Here is a 20,969-nt window from a genome sequence, read left to right as displayed (position 1 = left end):
TGGGTGACTTTGGGACAATTGCCAGGAGACAGGGAGTTCTAGTCCTATCTTAGATATGAAAGCTGGTTGGGTGACTTTGGGCCAATCGCCAGGAGACAGGGAGTTCTAGTCCTATCTTAGATATGAAAGCTGGTTGGGTGACTTTGGGACAATCGCCAGGAGACAGGGAGTTCTAGTCCTATCTTAGATATGAAAGCTGGTTGGGTGACTTTGGGACAATCGCCAGGAGACAGGGAGTTCTAGTCCTATCTTAGATATGAAAGCTGGTTGGGTGACTTTGGGCAAATCGCCAGGAGACAGGGAGTTCTAGTCCCTTCTTAGGCGTGAAAGCTGGTTGGGTGACTTTGGGCCAATCGCCAGGAGGCAGGGAGTTCTAGTCCTATCTTAGATATGAAAGCTGGTTGGGTGACTTTGGGACAATCGCCAGGAGACAGGGAGTTCTAGTCCCATCTTAGGCGTGAAAGCTGGTTGGGTGACTTTGGGCCAATCGCCAGGAGACGGTGAGTTCTAGTCCCGCCTTAGGCATGAAAGCTGGTTGGGTGACTTTGGGCCAATCGCCAGGAGACAGGGAGTTCTAGTCCCATCTTAGGCGTGAAAGCTGGTTGGGTGACTTTGGGCCAATCGCCAGGAGACGGTGAGTTCTAGTCCCGCCTTAGGCATGAAAGCTGGTTGGGTGACTTTGGGACAATCGCCAGGAGACAGGGAGTTCTAGTCCCATCTTAGGCGTGAAAGCTGCTTGGGTGACTTTGGGCCAATCGCCAGGAGACAGGGAGTTCTAGTCCTATCTTAGATATGAAAGGTGGTTGGGTGACTTTGGGCCAATCGCCAGGAGACAGGGAGTTCTAGTCCCGCCTTAGGCATGAAAGCTGGTTGGGTGACTTTGGGCCAATCGCCAGGAGACAGGGAGTTCTAGTCCTATCTTAGATATGAAAGCTGGTTGGGTGACTTTGGGACAATCGCCAGGAGACAGGGAGTTCTAGTCCTATCTTAGATATGAAAGCTGGTTGGGTGACTTTGGGACAATCGCCAGGAGACAGGGAGTTCTAGTCCTATCTTAGATATGAAAGCTGGTTGGGTGACTTTGGGACAATCGCCAGGAGACAGGGAGTTCTAGTCCTATCTTAGATATGAAAGCTGGTTGGGTGACTTTGGGACAATTGCCAGGAGACGGAGTTCTAGTCCTATCTTAGATATGAAAGCTGGTTGGGTGACTTTGGGCCAATCACCAGGAGACAGGGAGTTCTAGTCCCATCTTAGGCGTGAAAGCTGGTTGGGTGACTTTGGGCCAATCGCCAGGAGACAGGGAGTTCTTTTCCCATCTTAGGCGTGAAAGCTGCTTGGGTGACTTTGGGCCAATCGCCAGGAGACAGGGAGTTCTAGTCCCATCTTAGGCGTGAAAGCTGGTTGGGTGACTTTGGGCCAATCGCCAGGAGACAGGGAGTTCTAGTCCTATCTTAGATATGAAACCTCTTTGGGTGACTTTGGGCCAATCGCCAGGAGACAGGGAGTTCTAGTCCTATCTTAGATATGAAAGCTGGTTGGGTGACTTTGGGCCAATCGCCAGGAGACAGGGGGTTCTAGTCCTATCTTAGATATGAAAGCTGGTTGGGTGACTTTGGGACAATCGCCAGGAGACAGGGAGTTCTAGTCCTATCTTAGATATGAAAGCTGGTTGGGTGACTTTGGGACAATCGCCAGGAGACAGGGAGTTCTAGTCCTATCTTAGATATGAAAGCTGGTTGGGTGACTTTGGGACAATCGCCAGGAGACAGGGAGTTCTAGTCCTATCTTAGATATGAAAGCTGGTTGGGTGACTTTGGGCCAATCGCCAGGAGACAGGGAGTTCTAGTCCTATCTTAGATATGAAAGCTGGTTGGGTGACTTTGGGACAATCGCCAGGAGACAGGGAGTTCTAGTCCTATCTTAGATATGAAAGCTGGTTGGCTGACTTTGGGACAATCGCCAGGAGACAGGGAGTTCTAGTCCTATCTTAGGTATGAAAGCTGGTTGGGTGACTTTGGGCGAATCGCAAGGAGACGGTGAGTTCTAGTTCCACCTTAGAAAACCAACTGGGTGTAACGTCGCTCTCTCTCAGCCCAACCCACCTCACAGCGTTGTTGTCGTGGGGAAAATAGAGGAAGGAGTATTATTCTGCTGCCCTGAGTTATTTATAAAAATAATACAGGCCGTATAAAAACCGAGCCAACCAATGACCGAGCGAGCGAGCGACTGAACTAATACTTCTGTGTTTTCGCTCTCCAGTTTCGAGCAGCTGTGCATTAATTTCGCCAATGAGAACCTGCAGCAGTTCTTCGTCCGTCACGTCTTCAAACTGGAGCAGGAAGAGTACAATCTGGAAAACATCAACTGGCAGCACATCGAATTCACGGACAATCAGGACGCTCTGGATATGATCGCCATCAAGCCGATGAATTTAATCTCGCTCATCGACGAGGAGAGCAAATTCCCCAAGGTGGGTGTTTGGCCAAACTGCAATGAGAGTTACCGTATTTTTCGGAGTATAAGACGCTCCGAAGTATAAGAGGCACCTAGCTTTTGGGGAGGAAAACGAGGGAAAAATATCTGCCTCTGCCTCTCAGCAATTTGCCTCCTTGCAGCAAACAGCAAACAGTCGAGACGATATACGCTGTTTGTGGTGTTACATTTCAGACTGTGCTTGTACAGATGCTGTTAAAATGGATGTGCTTTCTGGAAGTAAAGTTATTCTCTGCTATTTAAAAGCAGAGAATAACTATACAAATAAAGCACACACCTGCCCCCTCCCTCAGAACCATCCCCTTCCCCCCACCTCCCTACTCTCTGGACCGCCAACCCTGAAAAGTTTTAGGAGTTAGGGACATATCTCAGCAGATGGCAATAGCACGGGGCCTCTTCAAATCAAGCACTTATTTTAAAAAGCTTCTTCATTTTATTAAGCTGTCTAGAACAATAATAAAGAAGTCTTTAAAAAGTAAGTCTAATAATTTGAGCATTCTATAGGCATTTATAGTTATTGACTTACCTCCTTGCAGCAAACAGCCTGATTAGCCCAAGAAAAAAAGAAATCTGCCTCTGCCTCCCAGCAATTCACCTCTATGCAGCAAACAGCAAGTTTCACTTTCAGTTTCAGCATGGGCCTCCCGATCATCAGCTGTTTCAGGCTGCAGGGATTGCCATATCCTATTACAGCCTCCGCAAGCCCCAGTTTCCCCGTTTCCTGCAAGGAGGCAAATTGCTGGGAGGCAGAGGCAGATTTTTTCCCCCTTTGTACTAATCAGGCTAAATTGAAATTGAAACAGGCTGTTTGCTGTAAGGAGGCAAATTGCTGGGAGGCAGAGGCCAAAGGGTGGAGGACGGTGGGTGTCTGGGGCTACATTTGGTGCATAAGACGCACCCAAATTTTCTACCCTCTTTTTTTTCACCCACTTCCACCCCATGCTCCATTTTTGGTTCGTCAAGTCCTCCCCCATTTTTTTTCTCCATTTGAAAAGTTAGGGCAGGGGTCCCCAACCTGTCCTCCGCAGCCCACTACCAGGCCGCAGTCTATTTGCAACTGGGCCATGTGAATGGGTGACTGGTGCACACGCATGCATAGCTCCACTCGTCTGAGCGTTGTGAGTAATGGTGGCTCCACTCACCTGAGCAACAGGTGTAAACACCTGCCTCCCCTCAAAACCTTTCCCTTCCCCCCACCTCCCTCCTCTCTGGGCCGCCAACCCTGAGAGGTTTTAGGAGTTAGGGACATAGCTCAGCAGATGGCAAATTTTCTGAGCATCTTAGACCAGCGGTGTCAAACTCAAGGCCCAGCGCCATTTTCGCTGGCAAAGGGTTGCGGGAGGCTGTCGCAGCTGAAAACAGAGCTCTGGGAGCCTGTTTTCCTGGGCAGAGCGCTTGGGCCTCCCTAGGCATCCCCAACATGTGATGAGCTGGTCACGCCCGCTCCAGCCCCCCCGAAGTGAAACACAACCCTGATCCGGCCCTCATTGAAATCGAGTTTGACACCCCTGATCAAGACTGAATTTGGGATAAGAGACTGCAAGTTGTACAGAATTGGACTAGATAGCAATAGCATGTAGACTTATATACAGGGGTGAGACTCAGCCGGTTCGGACTCGTTGGGGCAATTAACCAGATGTTAATTTTAATCTGGTTCGCCAAACCGGTAGATCCAAGGATCAGCTGACCCAGCCCACCCCTCCCCTCCTCTCCCAGGAGTCTCCCTGCAGCCCCTTCATCATGCCAGTTACGTGCAGCGCCCATGTGTGGCTCTGGGAGGGCGAAAAACGGGCCTAGCGGAAGTACCAGAAGTCTGGAAACGGGTCCATTTCTGACCTCCAGAGGGCATTTTTGCCCTCCCGGAGGCTCGAAGCGAGCCTGGATAGGCAAAAACGCCCCCACGGCCACCATTGTGCAAGAAGCCGACTAGGCCACGCCCCCACGGCCATGCCCACCCAGCTACCAAGCAGATAACCGGTTGATAAAAAATGTTAATCGCACCCCTGCTTATATACCGCCTCACAGGGCTTTATAGGGGTTTGCAGAATCAGGCTCTTGCCCCCAACAATCTGGGTCCTCATTTTACCGACCTTGGGAGGACGGAAGCCCGAGTCAATCCGGAGCCGCTCGGAATCGAACTCATGGAGGGAGGGAGCAGTGACTTACCCCGTAGTACTGCGTTCTAATGACTGCGGCTAGATGGCCTCCGAGGTCCCTTCCAAACTCTAGATGTTTCCGCTGTGGATCGGTGATGTCAGAGTGGCAAAGGAAGGCGGCTTTTGGACGATAGAAATGCCTGTTTTTAATCGATGCAGGGAACGGATGCCACCATGCTCAACAAGCTGAATTCTCAGCACAAGCTGAACGTCAATTACATCCCGCCCAAAAACAACCACGACACTCACTTTGGCATCAACCACTTTGCCGGCGTGGTCTACTATGAAACAAAAGGTACATTTTGGGAGTTTTGGGGCACAGCCTCCTTTGGAGCAGGGCTCGGAGCGTTGAGTCCTTGGCCCAATATTGTTAGTCCTCAACATACGACCACGATTCGGACTGTAACTTCTGCCCCTAAGCAATGTGGTCTTTACATGAGTCGTCTTGCGACCGTGCCTGGTATTGCAACTTTTTTTTTTTTGCTGTGGTCATTAAGTGAATTTTGCTTTGTTTATAGATGTTCTGATTCATCTCCCCAAAGACAAGAAAGCCTTTGAAGTTAATTCAAAGGTTCCTTTATTAGGAATGCCGACAGCCCCGGCTAAAAGTTTCTCTCTCATCGCAGGTTAACAAGTCTGTCCAGCAGGGAGATGAATGGTTGTCTGCCACATCTATTCATCTCCGCCCCCTGCCTTTTATCCCCAGAGTTAGGGTGGGGCTTCGCTAGCAGCGGTGGCTCTTCCGTCCCAAGGACTGGCCCATAGATTTCCACGGCTCTCCACTCCTCTGCCACATCTATTCATCTCTGCCCCCTGCCTTTTATCCCCAGAGTTAGGGTGGGGCTTCGCTAGCAGCGGTGGCTCTTCCATCCCAAGGACTGGCCCATAGATTTCCATGGCTCTCCTCTCCTCTGCCACATCTATTCATCTCCGCCCCCTGCCTTTTATCCCCAGAGTTAGGGTGGGGCTTCGCTAGCAGCGGTGGCTCTTCCGTCCCAAGGACTGGCCCATAGATTTCCACGGCTCTCCACTCCTCTGCCACATCTATTCATCTCTGCCCCCTGCCTTTTATCCCCAGAGTTAGGGTGGGGCTTCGCTAGCAGCGGTGGCTCTTCCATCCCAAGGACTGGCCCATAGATTTCCATGGCTCTCCTCTCCTCTGCCACATCTATTCATCTCTGCCCCCTGCCTTTTATCCCCAGAGTTAGGGTGGGGCTTCGCTAGCAGCGGTGGCTCTTCCGTCCCAAGGACTGGCCCATAGATTTCCACGGCTCTCCTCTCCTCTGCCACATCTATTCATCTCTGCCCCCTGCCTTTTATCCCCAGAGTTAGGGTGGGGCTTCGCTAGCAGTGGTGGCTCTTCCATCCCAAGGACCAGCCCATAGATTTCCACGGCTCTCCTCTCCTCTGCCACATCTATTCATCTCTGCCCCCTGCCTTTTATCCCCAGAGCTAGGGTGGGGCTTCGCTAGCAGCGGTGGCTCTTCCGTCCCAAGGACTGGCCCATAGATTTCCACGGCTCTCCTCTCCTCTGCCACATCTATTCATCTCTGCCCCCTGCCTTTTATCCCCAGAGCTAGGGTGGGGCTTCACTAGCAGTGGTGACTCTTCCATCCCAAGGACTGGCCCATAGATTTCCACTGCTCTCCTCTCCTCTACCACATCTATTCATCTCCACCCCTGCCTTTTATCCCCAGAGCTAGGGTGGGGCTTCACTAGCAGTGGTGACTCTTCCGTCCCAAGGATCAGCCCATAGATTTCCACTGCTCTCCTCTCCTCTTTCACATCTATTCATCTCCACTCCCTTCCTTTTATCCCCAGAGCTAGGGTGGGGCTTCATTAGCAGTGGTGACTCTTCCGTCCCAAGGACCGGCCCATGGATTTCCACTGCTCTCCTCTCCTCTTCCTTCTGCACATCCATGCATCAGGCACTGGACCCAGCTGTTCCTCCTCTTCCTCATCAGCCACCTCCAGACCTGGGGGCTGTTGACTCTCAGGCTCCGCCTCTGTCTGTCTGTCTCTCTCTCTGCCAGCTCCATTCCCTCTTCCTCCTCGGAGCTCTCAGGTTGCCTCGATGCTGCCCCTGAATCCCACACCTCTTCCTCCTCTTCCTCTTCCTCCTCCTCCTCTGATTTGGCTGCTGGAGGGCCGGTGGCTGACAGGCCACAACAATAGACTTTGCTTGAGGGAAGCCAGCTGGGAAGGTTCAATCCATCGGAAGGGACCTTGGAGGTCTTCTAGTCCAACCCTCTGCTCAAGCAGGAGACCCTATGTCCCTTCCCCTCTCTATTCCGATTGATTGATTATAGAAATTATATTTCTTTCAATTTCTCTCACCAGGATTTCTGGAGAAAAACAGAGACACCCTCCATGGGGATATCATCCAGTTGGTCCATTCCTCAAGAAACAAATTCATCAAGCAGATTTTCCAGGCTGACGTAGCCATGGTAAAGTATCTCTAACAGGCATGGGGGTGGGTTAAGTGAAGAACCAATCTTGGATAGAGCCCTTGTAATTCATGGAACATAGTCCCTGCTCATTTAAGCCTCAGGTAAGAGTAAGGTTCTACATTTAGGCAACAAAAACGAAATGCACAGGTACAGTGTAGGTGGTACCTTGCTCAACAGTAGTAACTGTGAGAGGGATCTTGGAGTCCTAGTGGACAACCACTTAAATAGGAGCCAGCCGTGTGCAGCAGCTGCTAAAAAAGCCAACACAGTTCTAGGCTGCATCAACAGAGGGAGAGAATCAAGATCACGTGAAGGGTTAATACCACTTTATAAGGCCTTGGTAAGGCCACACCTGGAATACTGCATTCAGTTATGGTCACCACAATGTAAAAAAGATGTGGAGACTCTGGAAAGAGTGCAGAGAAGAGCAACAAAGAGGATTAGGGGACTGGAGGATAAAACATATGAAGAACAGTTGCAGGAACTGGGTATGTCTAGCTTAAGAGAAAGAAGGACTAGGGGAGACATGATAGCAGTCTTCCAATATCTCAGGGGTTGCCACAAAGAAGAGGGAGTCAAACTATTCTCCAAGGCACCTGAGGGTAGAACAAGAAGCAATGGGTGTAAACTAATCAAGGAGAGAAGCAACTTAGAACTGAGGAGAAATTTCCTGACAGAACAATTAATCAGTGCAACAGCTTGCCTCCAGAAGTTGTGAATGCCCCAACACTGGAAGTCTTTAAGAAGATGCTGGATAGCCATTTGTCTGAAACGGTATAGGGTTTCCTGCCTAGGCATGGGGTTGGACTAGAAGACCTCCAAGGTCCCTTCCAACTCTGCTATTGTATTATTGTATTAAGGTAATCTTGTTGGATGTAGTCCAGGGGTGTCAAACTCGATTTCATTGAGGGTCTCATCAGGGTTGGGTTTGATCTCGAGGGGCTGGGGAAGCCTAGATCAGAAAACCCACCATTTCTATTTTTTATGGCCGCTTCTTTCATCGACGGTGAGAAATCCAGATTCTTCCTGGTCACTTTTTATTTTCTCCTCTATTCTCTCTCTTTCTCTCGTTTTTCTGGGTGGTTTCATTTTCCCTTTCTTCTCCTATAGTTTCTCTGTGGCTATCGGTCTTCTACATTTGCCCAGTCGCCTGCCTCTACTCTGAAGGTAAAATAAGTTGTGCAAATTCTTTCATGGGGTAACGTTTGGCTTTTGCCCACTTCATCCGAACCATTGCTTTCCCCGCGGTTTTCCCTCGAGCAAAGAGAAAATAAGTAAATACATTGCAAGAAAGCAAAAGAAAAATTATAGGGATGCGGTAGCTCAGTGGCTAAGATGCTGAGCTTGTCGATCAGAAGGTCGGCAGTTCGGCGGTTCGAATCCCCAATGCTCCGTAACGGAGTGAGCTCCCGTGACTTGCGCCAGCTTCTGCCAACCTAGCAGTTGGAAAGCATGTAAAAAAATGCAAGTCGAAAAATAGGAACCACCTTTGATGGGAAGGGAACAGCGTTCCGTGCACCTTCGGCATTGAGTCATGCCGGCCACATGACCACGGAGACGTCTTCGGACAGTGCTGGCTCTCCAACTTTGAAACAGAGCTTCCCCCTAGAGTCGGGAACGACTAGCACCTATGTGCGAGGGGAACCTTTACCTAAAAGAAAAATACATTTGCAAGAATCGTCATTTCTCTTGCTGGGAATAATTTGTGGGAAGAAAAATTCTGAAAAAAAAATGAAGACTAGATGACCTCCAAGGTCCCTTCTAATTCTGTTATTCTGTTAATTGCTAACCAACCTGGCTCTGGATGCTTGCTTTAAAGAAGGAGGCATTGGTCTGTTGTTCTGGCTATGTTCACCTCTTGCACCAAACGACAATCTGGTTCACTCCTTTTTATTCTAGGCAGCTAAGGCCTATATAGCTCATGGGTTTGGCAAACACAGTTTGTTCCATAAACCACAATGAAGGAAACCAGAAAGTGATAGCTGATGAATGACACGTCCGCAACGAAACAACCAAGCTCAGAGAGCACCAAGGACCCCACAATCCTCTTCCTCCTCCTCTCTGTAAACACCTTCCCCTCCTAGCACTGATGATGTTACCTAGTTGGGTTATGAAATGTCTGCAAGAAAACCCTCAAGCTCAGGAAGCACCAAGGACCGCTCCTCCTCCTCTCCTTCTCCTCTCCTCGTCCTCTTCGTCCTCTCCTCCTCCTCCACCTCCTCTCCTTCTCCTCTCCTCCTCCTCCTCTTCCTCCTGCTCCTCTCCTCGTCTCCTTCTCCTCTCCTCCTCCTCCTCTTCCTCCTCTCCTCCTCCTCGTCTCCTTCTCCTCTCCTCGTCTCCTTCTTCTCATCCTCACCTCCTCCTCTTCCTCTCCTCCTCCTCACCTCCTCCTCTTCCTCCTCTCATCTTCCTCGTTCTTTCCTCCTCCTCTCCTCCTCCTCTTCCTCCTCTCCTCCTCCTCTTCCTCCTCTCCCCGGCACTGAGACAGCCTTGGTCGCGTTGGTCGATGATCTCTGGAGGGCCAGAGATAGGGGTTGTTCCTCTATCCTGGTCCTATTAGACCTCTCGGCGGCTTTTGATACCATCAACCATGGTATCCTATTGCGCCGGTTGGAGGGGATGGGAGTTGGAGGCACCGTTTTGCGGTGGTTCGGCTCCTACCTCTCCGACCGGAAGCAATGTGTGTTGACAGGGGGGCAGAGGTCGTCCCTGAGGCCACTCACTTGTGGGGTGCCACAGGGGTCGGTCCTCTCGCCTCTCCTGTTCAACGCATATGTGAAGCCGCTGGGTGAGATCATCCGTGGTTTTGGGGTTGAGTACCATCTTTACGCTGATGATACTCAGCTGTACATTTCAACCCCAAACCACCCCAACGAGGCTGTCGAAGTGATGTCCCGGTGTTTGGAAGCCGTCGGGGTCTGGATGGGGGACAACAGACTCAAACTCAACCCCTCCAAGACCGAGTGGCTGTGGGTACCGGCACCTCGGTTCAGCCAGCTGACTCCATCGCTGGCCATAGGGGGTGAACAACTGTCCCCTGTGGAGCGGGCGCGCAATTTGGGCGTCCTCCTCGATGCCCGGCTGTCAATGGAGGACCATGTGGCAGCCGTGGCAAGGGGGGCGTTCCACCAGGTCCGCCTGGTGCGCCAATTGCGCCCCCTACTGGACCGGGATGCCCTACGCACGGTCACTCATGCGCTGGTGACGTCTCGCCTGGACTACTGCAATGCCCTCTACATGGGGCTTCCCTTGGGACGCATCTGGAGACTGCAGCTAGTTCAGAATGCAGCCGCGCGGGTTATTATGGGAAGTACACGTTACTCCCACGTAACACCTCTCCTGCGCGAGCTGCACTGGCTACCTGTGGCCTTTCGGGTGCGTTTCAAGGTATTGATCACCATCTTTAAAGCGCTCCATGGCAGAGGACCTAGTTATCTGCAGGATCGCATCCTACCACACACGTCCCTGCGACCTATCCGCTCACACAGGGAGGGGCTCCTCCTGGTGCCATCCGCTAGGCAATGCCAGCGGGCGACACCTAGGAGTAGGTCCTTCTCTGTGATGGGCCCAACCCTCTGGAATGACCTCCCCCCTGACATTCGAACTACCACCGACCTCCGTTCCTTCCGGCAAAAGTTAAAGACTCACCTATTTCAATCAGCTGGCCTGGCACTTTCTTAGTTTTACCTCCCGGGGATTTATTTTATTTTAATTGGGTTTGGGGTTTTAATTGTGATGTTTTTAGGATTAGAATATATTTATTTCTTAGTACAGCCTATCTCCCCCTCCAAATGTATCTTAAATGTATTTTATTATTATGACCGATTTTATTGTATTGACTGTACACCGCCCCGAGTCCCTTTCTGGGAGAGGGGCGGTCTAAAAATCTAAGAAATAATAAATAATTTCCTCCTCCTCCTCCTCCTCTCCTCCTCCTCTTCCTCTCCTCCTCCTCCTCCTCCTCTCCTCTTCGTCCTCCTCCTCCTCCTCCTCCTCCTCCTCCTCCTCCTCCTCCTCCTCCTCCTCCTCCTCCTCCTCCTCCTCCTTTTCCTGATGACATGACCTATTTGGGTAACCCAATGTCTGCAAGAAAACCACCAACTTCCGAGATCCCCAAACACCAAAAACCACATGCTTGTTTTTTGTTCCCCCCCCCCCCCCTTCTAAAAGGCTCACTGAAATAGTCAAAGTTTTGAGAAATATCTTTGGCAACCTCCAGGTTAAAAAAATAAAACAGAGAGCCACAGAAGTTTTTTTTCCCCCTCTTCGGCTGGCCATGGGAAAAACCAGACCCCAGCAGGGCTGGCGAAATTTCCTTTGTTGGGAAAACTCCTGGGCGTCCCCCCCACCCCCCACTCCGTCCGCCCGAGGGGGGAAACGTTCAGCAGCCGCTGCGGGTGTTATCTTCTCATTTCCTGACATTGATCCGTGCCCGATGCTGCTCTTTCTCCAGGGGGCAGAGACCAGGAAACGGTCCCCGACGCTGAGCAGCCAGTTCAAGCGCTCGCTGGAGCTCCTGATGCGGACGCTGGGGGTCTGTCAGCCCTTCTTCGTCCGCTGCATCAAGCCCAACGAGTTCAAGAGGCCCATGGTGAGTGGGGGGGGGGGTCAGATGGGGGGACACGAGGGAGACAGCAGAGGGGTCTTCTGGGGGGAGGCTGCGAATGAGGCAGGGGTGGGTGACGAATTTCTTGGGTGTGTTTCTTGGGAGTGAATTCTCTTAGGGCTGAACTCAAATGTTATGTGTTTGATTTTCTGTGGTTTGATTCCCCCCCTTCTTTCCCCTTTCCTTTTCCCCTTCTCTCGCTCCCTTCCCTTCATTTCATTTCATTCTCTCTTTTTCCCTCTCTCCTTTCCTCTCCATCCCTTTCCCCTTCCCCCTTTTCCTTTCCTTTCCCCCTCCCTCCCTTCCTTTCATTTACTCTCACTCTCTTTCCTTCCCTCCATTTCATTTCATTCTCTCTTCCCCCCCCGCTCTCCTCCCCTTCCCCCTTTTCCTTTCGTTTCCTTTCCCCCTTCCCCCTTCCTTTCATTTACTCTCACTCCCTTTCCTTCCCTTCTTTCCTTTCCCTTCCCTTCTCCATTTCCCTTTCCCTTCCCTTCATTTCATTCTTTCTTTTCCCCTCTCTCCTTTCCTCCCCTCTCCTTTTCCTTTCTTTTCTTTTCCTTTCCCCTTCCCTCCCTTCCTTTCATTTACTCACACCCTTTCCTTCCCCCACTCTCCTCTTTCTTCTATCATTTTTCCTCTCCTCTCTTTCCTTTCCTTCCAGCCTCCCTGTTTTCCTCCCTTCCATTATCTCCCCCCTCTTTCTTTCTTTCTTTCTTTCTTTCTTTCTTTCTTTCTTTCTTTCTTTCTTTCTTTCTTTCTTTCTTTCTTTCTTTCTTTCTTTCCTTCCTTCCTTCCTTCCTTCCTTCCTTCCTTCCTCCCACCCTCCCTCCCTCTCTTTTCTGTAAAACAGCCAATGAGATCCATTCCGTTTATTTATTGATTGCATTTCCTAATCAATCAAATTTACCCAGCCACTGTCTCACCCAAAGCAATTTGGGTGCCACACTTGTCCCAAACTTCAGAATCAATTGGAAAATTAGAGTCTGTGATTTGGAGCTCATAGAGAGATTTAGCGGTGGTGCATCGAGATATATTTTATGTGTGTTTTCCTGGAGGGAGGGGGAAAATGTTCTTCCTTAGAATATATTTTAGCAAGCATCTAAAGGATGAGCTGCAAAAATTCAAATGACCAAAGAGGGCAGCAAAGAGAGATTGTTTTCTCTGTCTCTTTACTGCCATCTAGTGGTTTCCTGTAGATATGCAGCCCAGATTTCAAATTTGTCAACCGGTGATATATCTTTATTATCTACTGCAGAGGTGGGGAACCATGGTCCCTTTATGACTTGTGGACTTCAACTCTCAGGAATTCTGGGACTTGAAGTCCACATCATTGTTCCCCACTGTTTCTTAATTGCACTTCTAGATTAAGCCCACCGATTCCCCCTCCCCCCCTTACTTCTATGTTGGATTATAACATCCATAATTCCCATCCCGCAGGGCCTTTGACCATGAAATCAGAAATTGGCTGGGTCAGTAAAAACTAAAGCAAAAACAATTCTTTGGAAAGGATGAAACTTCTGTGAGCAAGTGCTAAGAAGGGCAGGAAGCAGAGCCTCAGGAAACCAAAAATAAAGAGTGGAAAATATCTGTTTCTCACAGAATGACATAGCACGGAAAGGGAGATATCGCTCCGTGTTAAAAAGAAGGAAACAGAGTGTTTTTAAAAAATCATTATTATTATTATTTAGGTGCCTGTGTGTGTTTTTTCCTGAAAGGGAATCTTCTCGGTACACATTGTTTTTGGAACAAGTGCAGTGGAGAAAGTTATTTTAAAAAGAATTATTGGAGGCAGTGTGAACCAATGGATGGAGCCAGAAAAAAGTGATTGAAGTAGAATTGGCCTGAATTAATCTGGCTGGCTGAGGATTTCTGGGATTTGAAGTCCGCAAGTCTTGAAGTTGCCAAGTGTGGAGATTCCTGTCTTAGTTCCTTCATTCCCTTTTGTTTGAAATTGTCCTCTCTGGCCATCACTGTTCTCCCAACAAGAGGTCCGTTTTAATCTTTGTAAACTACATTTTCCTCAGTTGACTTGGGAGAATCGGGGGCTAATCTTCTCAGGAATTCTTCAAGGGTTGTTGTGTGAGTTTAGCCTAAAGAAGAGAAGGATGAGAGACACCAAATAATAGTCTTCTCAAAGCTTGAGAAGCAGAGACATCACACTGCCAACAAAAGTGCATCTAGTCAAGGCTACGGTTTTCCCAGTTGCCATGGATGGCTGTGGAAGTTGGACCATAAGGAAGGGTGAGGGCCAAAGAATGGAGACCTTCCTTATGGTCCAATGTATTAGACGTCTCCAAACTTGGCAACTTTAGGACTTGTGGACTTCAACTCCCAGAATTCCCCAGCCAGCAATCATAGCTGGCTAGGGAATTCTGGGAGTTGAAGTTCACAAGACTTAACGTTGCTAAGTTTGGAGACGTCTAATATATTGGACCATAAGGAAGGCTGAGCGCCAAAGATTGGAGGCCTTTGAACTGTGGTGCTGGAGAAGACTCCTGCATTGAGTCCCTTGGACTGCAAGGCCATCCAACCGGTCAGTCCTAGAGGAGATCAACCCTGACTGCTCTTTAGAAGGCCAGATCCTGAAGAGGAAACTCAAAGACTTTGGCCACCTCATGAAAATGAAGGACTCCCTGGAGAAGAGCCTCTTGCTGGGAACGATGGAGGGCAAAAGAAGAAGAGGACGGCAGAGAAGGAGGTGGCTGGATGGAGTCACTGAAGCAGTCGGCATGAGCTTCAATGGACTCCGGAGGATGGTAGAGGACAGGAAGGCCTGGAGGAACGTGGTCCACGGGGTCTTATACAACTTCGCAACTAACAACAACAACAAAGCTTGAGGGCTAGAGAAGATGGGGTGGGTTTATCTCCCGTGATGCCGGAGGTAGGGCGAGAACTTACTAATAATAATAATAAATAATAAATTTAAATTTATTAGCTGCTCCCTCTCCAGACAGGACTCGGGGCGGCGTACAATAAAACATATAAAACATAAAACATGTGCAAACACATAGACATCCAAATACACACATATACTAAGACATACATGCACGGACATACATGCACGGAGGAGGTAACAGATTACATCACATTCAGACAATTAAAAGTCACCATTAAAAATACCCCATTAAAAATACCACAATTTAAAATTTAAAAGGACTGTCAGGAGGAATAAGAAAAAATTTACGGTTGAGCCAGGCCAGATAATTGAAAGAGGTGGGTCTTCAGCTGTACACGGAAGGAGCGGAGATCGGAAGTAATCCTGATGTCACGGGGGAGGTCATTCCACAGGGCTGGGCCCATCACAGAGAAGGCTCTGCTCCTGGGTGTCGCCCCCCGACACTGTTTAGCGGACGGCACCCGAAGAAGTCCCTCTCTGTGTGAGCGGATTGGTCGTAGGGATGTATGGGGCAGGATGCGATCCTGCATGTAACTAGGTCCTGTGCCATGAAGCGCTTTAAAGATCATAATCAAAACCTTGAAACGCACTCGGTAGACTACAGGAAGCCAGTGCAGCTCGCGCAGGAGAGGTGTTACGGGGGAGTATCTAGTCCTCCCCATAATCACCCGCGCGGCCCCGTTCTGGACCAACTGTAGTCTCCGAGTGCATCTCAAGGGAAGCCCCATGTAGAGAGCATTGCAGTAGTCCAGGCGAGACGTCACCAGCGCATGGGTGACTGTGCGTAGGGCATCCCGGTCCAATAGGGGGCGCAATTGGCGCATCAGGCGAACCTGATGGAACGCCCCCCCTTGCCACGGCTGTTACATGGTCATCCATGGACAGCCGGGCATCCAGGAGGATGCCCAAATTGCGCACCCGTTCCATGGGGGCCAGTGATGGAAGTAACTGGTTGAACCGGGAGGCCGGAAGCCACAGCCACTCCGTCTTGGAAGGGTTGAGTTTTAGTCGGTTGCCATCCATCCAGACCCGTACGGCCTCCAAACACCGGGACATCATTTCAACGGCCTCGTTGGGGTGGTACTAGGGGAAGAAGGAGATCCAAGTTCAAAATAAGGAGGGGTTTCCTGAGATCTATTAATCAGTGGAACAGCCTGCCACCTGAAGTTGTGGGTGCTCCATCATTGGAGGTAGTCCAGCCAAAACTGGATATCCAATTGTCTGGGGTCTCCGATTCCTGCCTTGGGGAATGGGCTGGATTAGACTGGGGTTTGTCAGCCTTGGCAGCTTTAAGCTCTGAGGACTTCAACTCCCAGACTTCCCCAGCCAGAGTGCATAGACTACAATTCCCAGAATTCTCTGATGTTTCTCAATCTTGGAAACTTTCAGTTCTGAGGACTTCAACTCCCAGAATTCCCCAGATAGCATATATAAACTACAACTCCCAGAATTCTCTGATATTTCTCAACTTTGGCAACTTTCAGTTCTGAGGACTTCAACTCCCAGAATTCCCCAGATAGCATATATAAACTACAACTCCCAGAATTCTCTGATATTTCTCAACCTTGGCAGCTTTCAGTTCTAAGGACTTCAACTCCCAGAATTCCCCAGATACATATATAAACTACAACTCCCAGAATTCTCTGATGTTTCTCAATCTTGGAAACTTTCCGTTCTGAGGACTTCAACTCCCAGAATTCCCCAGATAGCATATATAAACTACAACTCCCAGAATTCTCTGATATTTCTCAACCTTGGCAGCTTTAAGCTCCGAGGACTTCAACTCCCAGAATTCCCTAGCCAGCAAATGCGGACTGCAATTCCCAGAATTCTCTGGGATTCCCCGAACTGGCTGTAGAATTCTGGGAGTTGAAGTCCACACATCTTAAAACTGAAAACATTCGAAGATCCTTCCTAGGTAATCCTGAGAAATTAAAGGCCCCTTTTTCTCTTGGAAGTTATTTGACCGGGAACTCTGCGTCCGCCAGCTGAGATATTCCGGGATGATGGAAACCATTCGAATTCGCAGGGCTGGCTATCCGATCCGGTACACTTTTGTGGAATTCGTTGACAGATACCGAGTCCTCATGCCGGGGGTTAAACCCGCCTATAAGCAGGTAAAGACGAATAATCATATTTAAACAGGTACACAATTCCTTGCCAGTCATCATTACGGGTCGTCCTCGACTTACGACCACAATTTAGGCCAAAATTTCAATTGTTAAACGAGACAGTTGTTAAGTCCGTTTTGCTCCGTTTTATGACTTTCCTTGCCACCATCGTTAAGTGAATCACCACAGCTGTTAAGTTAGTCACAGGGTTGTTAAGTGAATCTGACTTCCCCCTTGACTTTGCTTGTCAGAAGGTCTCAAACACTACGACCGTCATAAATATGAACCTCAGAATTTTGATCATGGGACACTGGGTAACTGTCGTAGGTGTGAAAAACGACCCTAAGTAACTTTTTTCCGGTACCGTTGAAACTTCAAACGGTCGCTAAGTGAATTCATTTAACCGCCGCCTCGCTTAGCAATGAGGTTGTAAGTCGCGGATTAGACCTACGCGCTCACATATTCATACTGCTGGAAGGGACCTCAGGGGTCATCTAGTCAACCCTCCCGCTCGGTGCAAGCTTTGAAATCCGTTCGCTTGTTTCTTTCTAGGGAAATCTGCATGGAACATGCCAGCGCATTGCCGAAGCCGTGCTGGGCAAAGATGACGACTGGCAGATTGGCAAAACGAAAATCTTTCTAAAGGTACGGTGGGCGATTATTTCAAAATCAGACGGAGTTTTCAAGAAGCAGAAGAGGAAAATATCCGGAAAAAGAGAGGCAGGGGCCACTGAATAACCCAATAACTGAGTTCGGAGGGACCTTGGAGGTCTTCTAGTCCAACCCCCTGCTCAGGCAGGAGACCCTGTACCATTTCAGACAAATGGTTGTCCAGTCTCTTCTTAAAAGCTTCCAGTGAGGGAGAATTCACAACGTCTGGAGGCAAGCCGTTCAGAATAACAGAAAAACTGAGCTCGGATGTACCCTGGAGGTCATCTAGTCCAACCCCTTGCTCAAACAGGAAGCCCTGTACCAGGGATGGCGAACCTTTCCGGCAATGAATGCCCAAACTGGAACGTGCGGAGTGGCAGAAACCCGAAGACCAGCTGCCTGGTGTACATGTGCCTGCCGGTCACCTGGTCTTTGGCTTTCCGGGGTACGCATGCCTGCTGGCCAGCGGGTCTGTGGTTCTCAGCACTTTGGCGTGCGCGAAGACCACCTGGCATGGCGGGAACCAGAAGACTAGCTGGCAATGGCACGGGTGCTCACAGAGAGGGTCCTCACGGCTATATTCTATTCCAGCGATGGCAAACCTTTTTTGGCTCGCGTGCCATAAGTGGGGGGAGCGCAGGGGGGAAGTGCGCAGGTGTGCCGCATCCATAATGCAATGTGCGACCCCCACCAGTGCGCATACACGCATGACAGGCGCGACCCCCCCCCCATTTTTTGCATGCTTTTTTTGCCCTCCCCAGGCTCCAGAGGCTTTATAGGAGCCTGGGGAGGGCGAAAACAGCCTCCCCCGCCCCCCCGGAGACCCTCCGGAGGCTTCAGGGGAGCTCCTGAAGCCAACGGAGGGCATAAAACGACCCTACGAACAAAGTGACTTCCAGTTTGCTTGTAAGGTTGTTTTTTGCCCTCCGGAGCCTTCAGGGAAGCTGAAGAAGGGGGGAGGCTGTTTTCGCCCTCCCCAGGCTCCTAGAAAGCCTCTGGAGGCCGGGGAGGGTGAAAAATGGCTTTTAAAAAGGCTCAACTCAGCTTGCCTCGCATGCCCTGACAAATGGCTCCGCGTGCCACCTGTGGCACGCCTGCCAGAGGTTCGCCATCCCGGTTCCATTCTATTCTATTTTTTAATCATATTTTACTCTATTCCATATTTCTCTTCTCTTCTCTCTATTCCATATTCTATTCTACTCTACTCTACTCTATTTTATATTCTATTAATATTCTATTCTATTCCATATTTCCCTTCTCTTCTATTCTATTCCATTCTTTTCTTTTCTATATTCTATTCCATATTTCCCTTCTCTTCTATTTTATTCTATTCTATTCCAAATTTCTATTCTATTCTACTCTATTCTATTCTATATTCTATTTCTATTCTATTCTATTCCATATTTCTCTTCTCTTCTATTCCATTCTTTTCTATTCTATATTCCATTCCGTATTCTATTCTATTCTGTTCTATTCTATTTTCATTCCATTATTCTATTCTATTCCATTCCGTTCCATAGTTCAGTCCTGAGCTACAAATATTTTCCTTATCAGTGTTGCTATTTGCATATTTTTTGCCGTGATTTCTTTTTCCTGGCCATCTTGGGAAATTCCATGGCTGATTCCAAAAGTTTAATGCATGCTTGGAATTAGCGAAGGAATTCCCCAGGCATTTTTTTTCCAGGCAGGTCAGGAAAAAAACCCCTGCAATATAGGTAGTCCTTAACCTACAACAGTTCATTTAGGGACCGTCTGAAGTGATGGGGACACTGAAAAAAGGGACTTAAGACCATTTTTCACACTTATGACCCTTGCCACATCCACATGGTATGTGGTCAAAATTCAGATGCTTGTCAACTGGTTCATACTTATGACTGTCACTGTGTCCTGGGGTCACGTAATCCCCCCGTGAGACCTTCCGACAAGCAAAGTTCATGGGGAAGCTAGATCCACTTAATGACCGTGTTGCTAATTTTAAGAACTGCGGTGTTTCACATAACAAATGTGGCGAGAAAAGTCGTAAAACGGGGCAAAACTCCCTTAACAAATTTCTCACTTAGCCACATACATTTTGGGCTCCATTATGGTCATAAATTGAGGACTATCTATAGAATAAATATAGGTAAATAAATATGAGGACTACCTATAAAATAAATAAATATTCTATAATCCTATACAATAAAGTTGTTGATGCTTCAGTGAGCCACAGAAATCTCTAGGGAGCAGATCGTCCTCGACTTATAACAGTTCATTTAGTGACTGTTTGAAGTAACAACAAAACTGAAAAAAGGTGACTTATGACCATTTTTCACACTTATGACCAGCATCCCCATAGTCACGGGACTGAAATTCGGGCGCTTGGCAACTGACTCGTATTTATGACGGTTGCAATGTTTTTTTGGGGGGGGACACGTGATCACCATTTTGTAGCCATTCCAGCTGGCTTCCGACAAGCCAAGAAATCAGATTTACTTAAGGACCTCATGATTCATTTAACAACTGCAGCGACTCCCTTAAGAGTTGACATAAAACGGGGCAAAACTCACTTAACAACTTCCTTGCTGAGCAACGGAAATTTGGGGCTCAGTTTTGGCCATAAGTCGAGGACTACCAGAAAGATTTCGAAATATAAAATGATTTTTGTGTGTGATGACTTCAAGCCATCTTTGCTGCCATTCAGCTATGATCTAATCCTAATTAACACATGGCTATATATATATATATTTTCCAGGATCACCATGATATGCTGTTAGAAATTGAACGGGACAAAGCCATTACTGATAAGGTTATCCTTATTCAGAAAGTAGTTCGCGGATTTAAAGACAGGTAAGTACCTGGGCTAATATTTCTTGGTGTGAAATGTAACCTGGGAATTACTAATTGTGAACTTGGCAGCTTTTGCTTTTGTATTCCCAAGGAAACCTTGCAAGATTTCTCTCCTTCTATGGATCATGGATAAGTTAAACATGATTTTAGAAATTGGCAAAACTATTGACCTTGAAATTTTATTCAGGTGAGCCCCAGATGTTGGAAATGTAAACACCAACATGGCTCATACTTTCATATGTGGTGGGCTTGCCCGGAAGCGAGGAAATATTGGAATAAAATAAGAACCTGGTTGCAAGAAATAACTGGCCTTCAAATTCAATTTAAACCGGAGATGTTTTTGTTCGGGATAATTGGAGGAACATTCGCAAAGGAAATTAACTATATTATAATACATATATTGACAGCAGCGAGAATAACATGCGCTCAAAATTGGGAATTAGATAGCATACCTTCTGAAAATGTGATTCTTAAAAAAAATAATGGACTGCGTGGAAATGGTTAAATTAACTTATAAACTGCAAGATAAGGAAGACAAAGAGTACTATACAGTATGGGATAAATTGTATCGGTGGTTAGAGAATAGGAATAATGAATGTAGAATATAGATAGATAGATAGATAGATAGATAGATAGATAGATAGATAGATAGATAGATGATAGATAGATAGATAGATAGATAGATAGATAGATAGATAGATGATAGATAGATAGATGATAGATAGATAGATAGATAGACAGACAGAGGGATAGATAGAGGGATAGATAGATAGA

At 48.2% G+C, this 20,969-nt stretch overlaps 1 protein-coding gene across 1 annotated transcript in view; it reads left to right on the top strand.

Annotated features, from left to right (window-relative positions):
• The window catches only part of MYO7A (myosin VIIA), a 122,545-nt gene that overhangs the window by 30,217 nt on the left and 71,359 nt on the right, over positions 1-20,969 (top strand). The window contains exons 12-18 of the mRNA XM_081951757.1: positions 2,263-2,473; positions 4,812-4,947; positions 6,993-7,099; positions 11,556-11,693; positions 16,566-16,724; positions 17,271-17,363; positions 20,101-20,195. Of these exons, the coding sequence (XP_081807883.1) occupies positions 2,263-2,473; positions 4,812-4,947; positions 6,993-7,099; positions 11,556-11,693; positions 16,566-16,724; positions 17,271-17,363; positions 20,101-20,195 (939 nt within the window). The remainder of the gene's footprint in view (positions 1-2,262; positions 2,474-4,811; positions 4,948-6,992; positions 7,100-11,555; positions 11,694-16,565; positions 16,725-17,270; positions 17,364-20,100; positions 20,196-20,969) is intronic.

The sequence above is a fragment of the Natrix helvetica genome, assembly GCF_964273705.1.
Source record: "Natrix helvetica genome assembly, chromosome: 4".
In the NCBI taxonomy this organism is placed as follows: domain Eukaryota; kingdom Metazoa; phylum Chordata; class Lepidosauria; order Squamata; family Natricidae; genus Natrix; species Natrix helvetica.
This window is presented reverse-complemented; position numbering and strand designations above follow the sequence as displayed.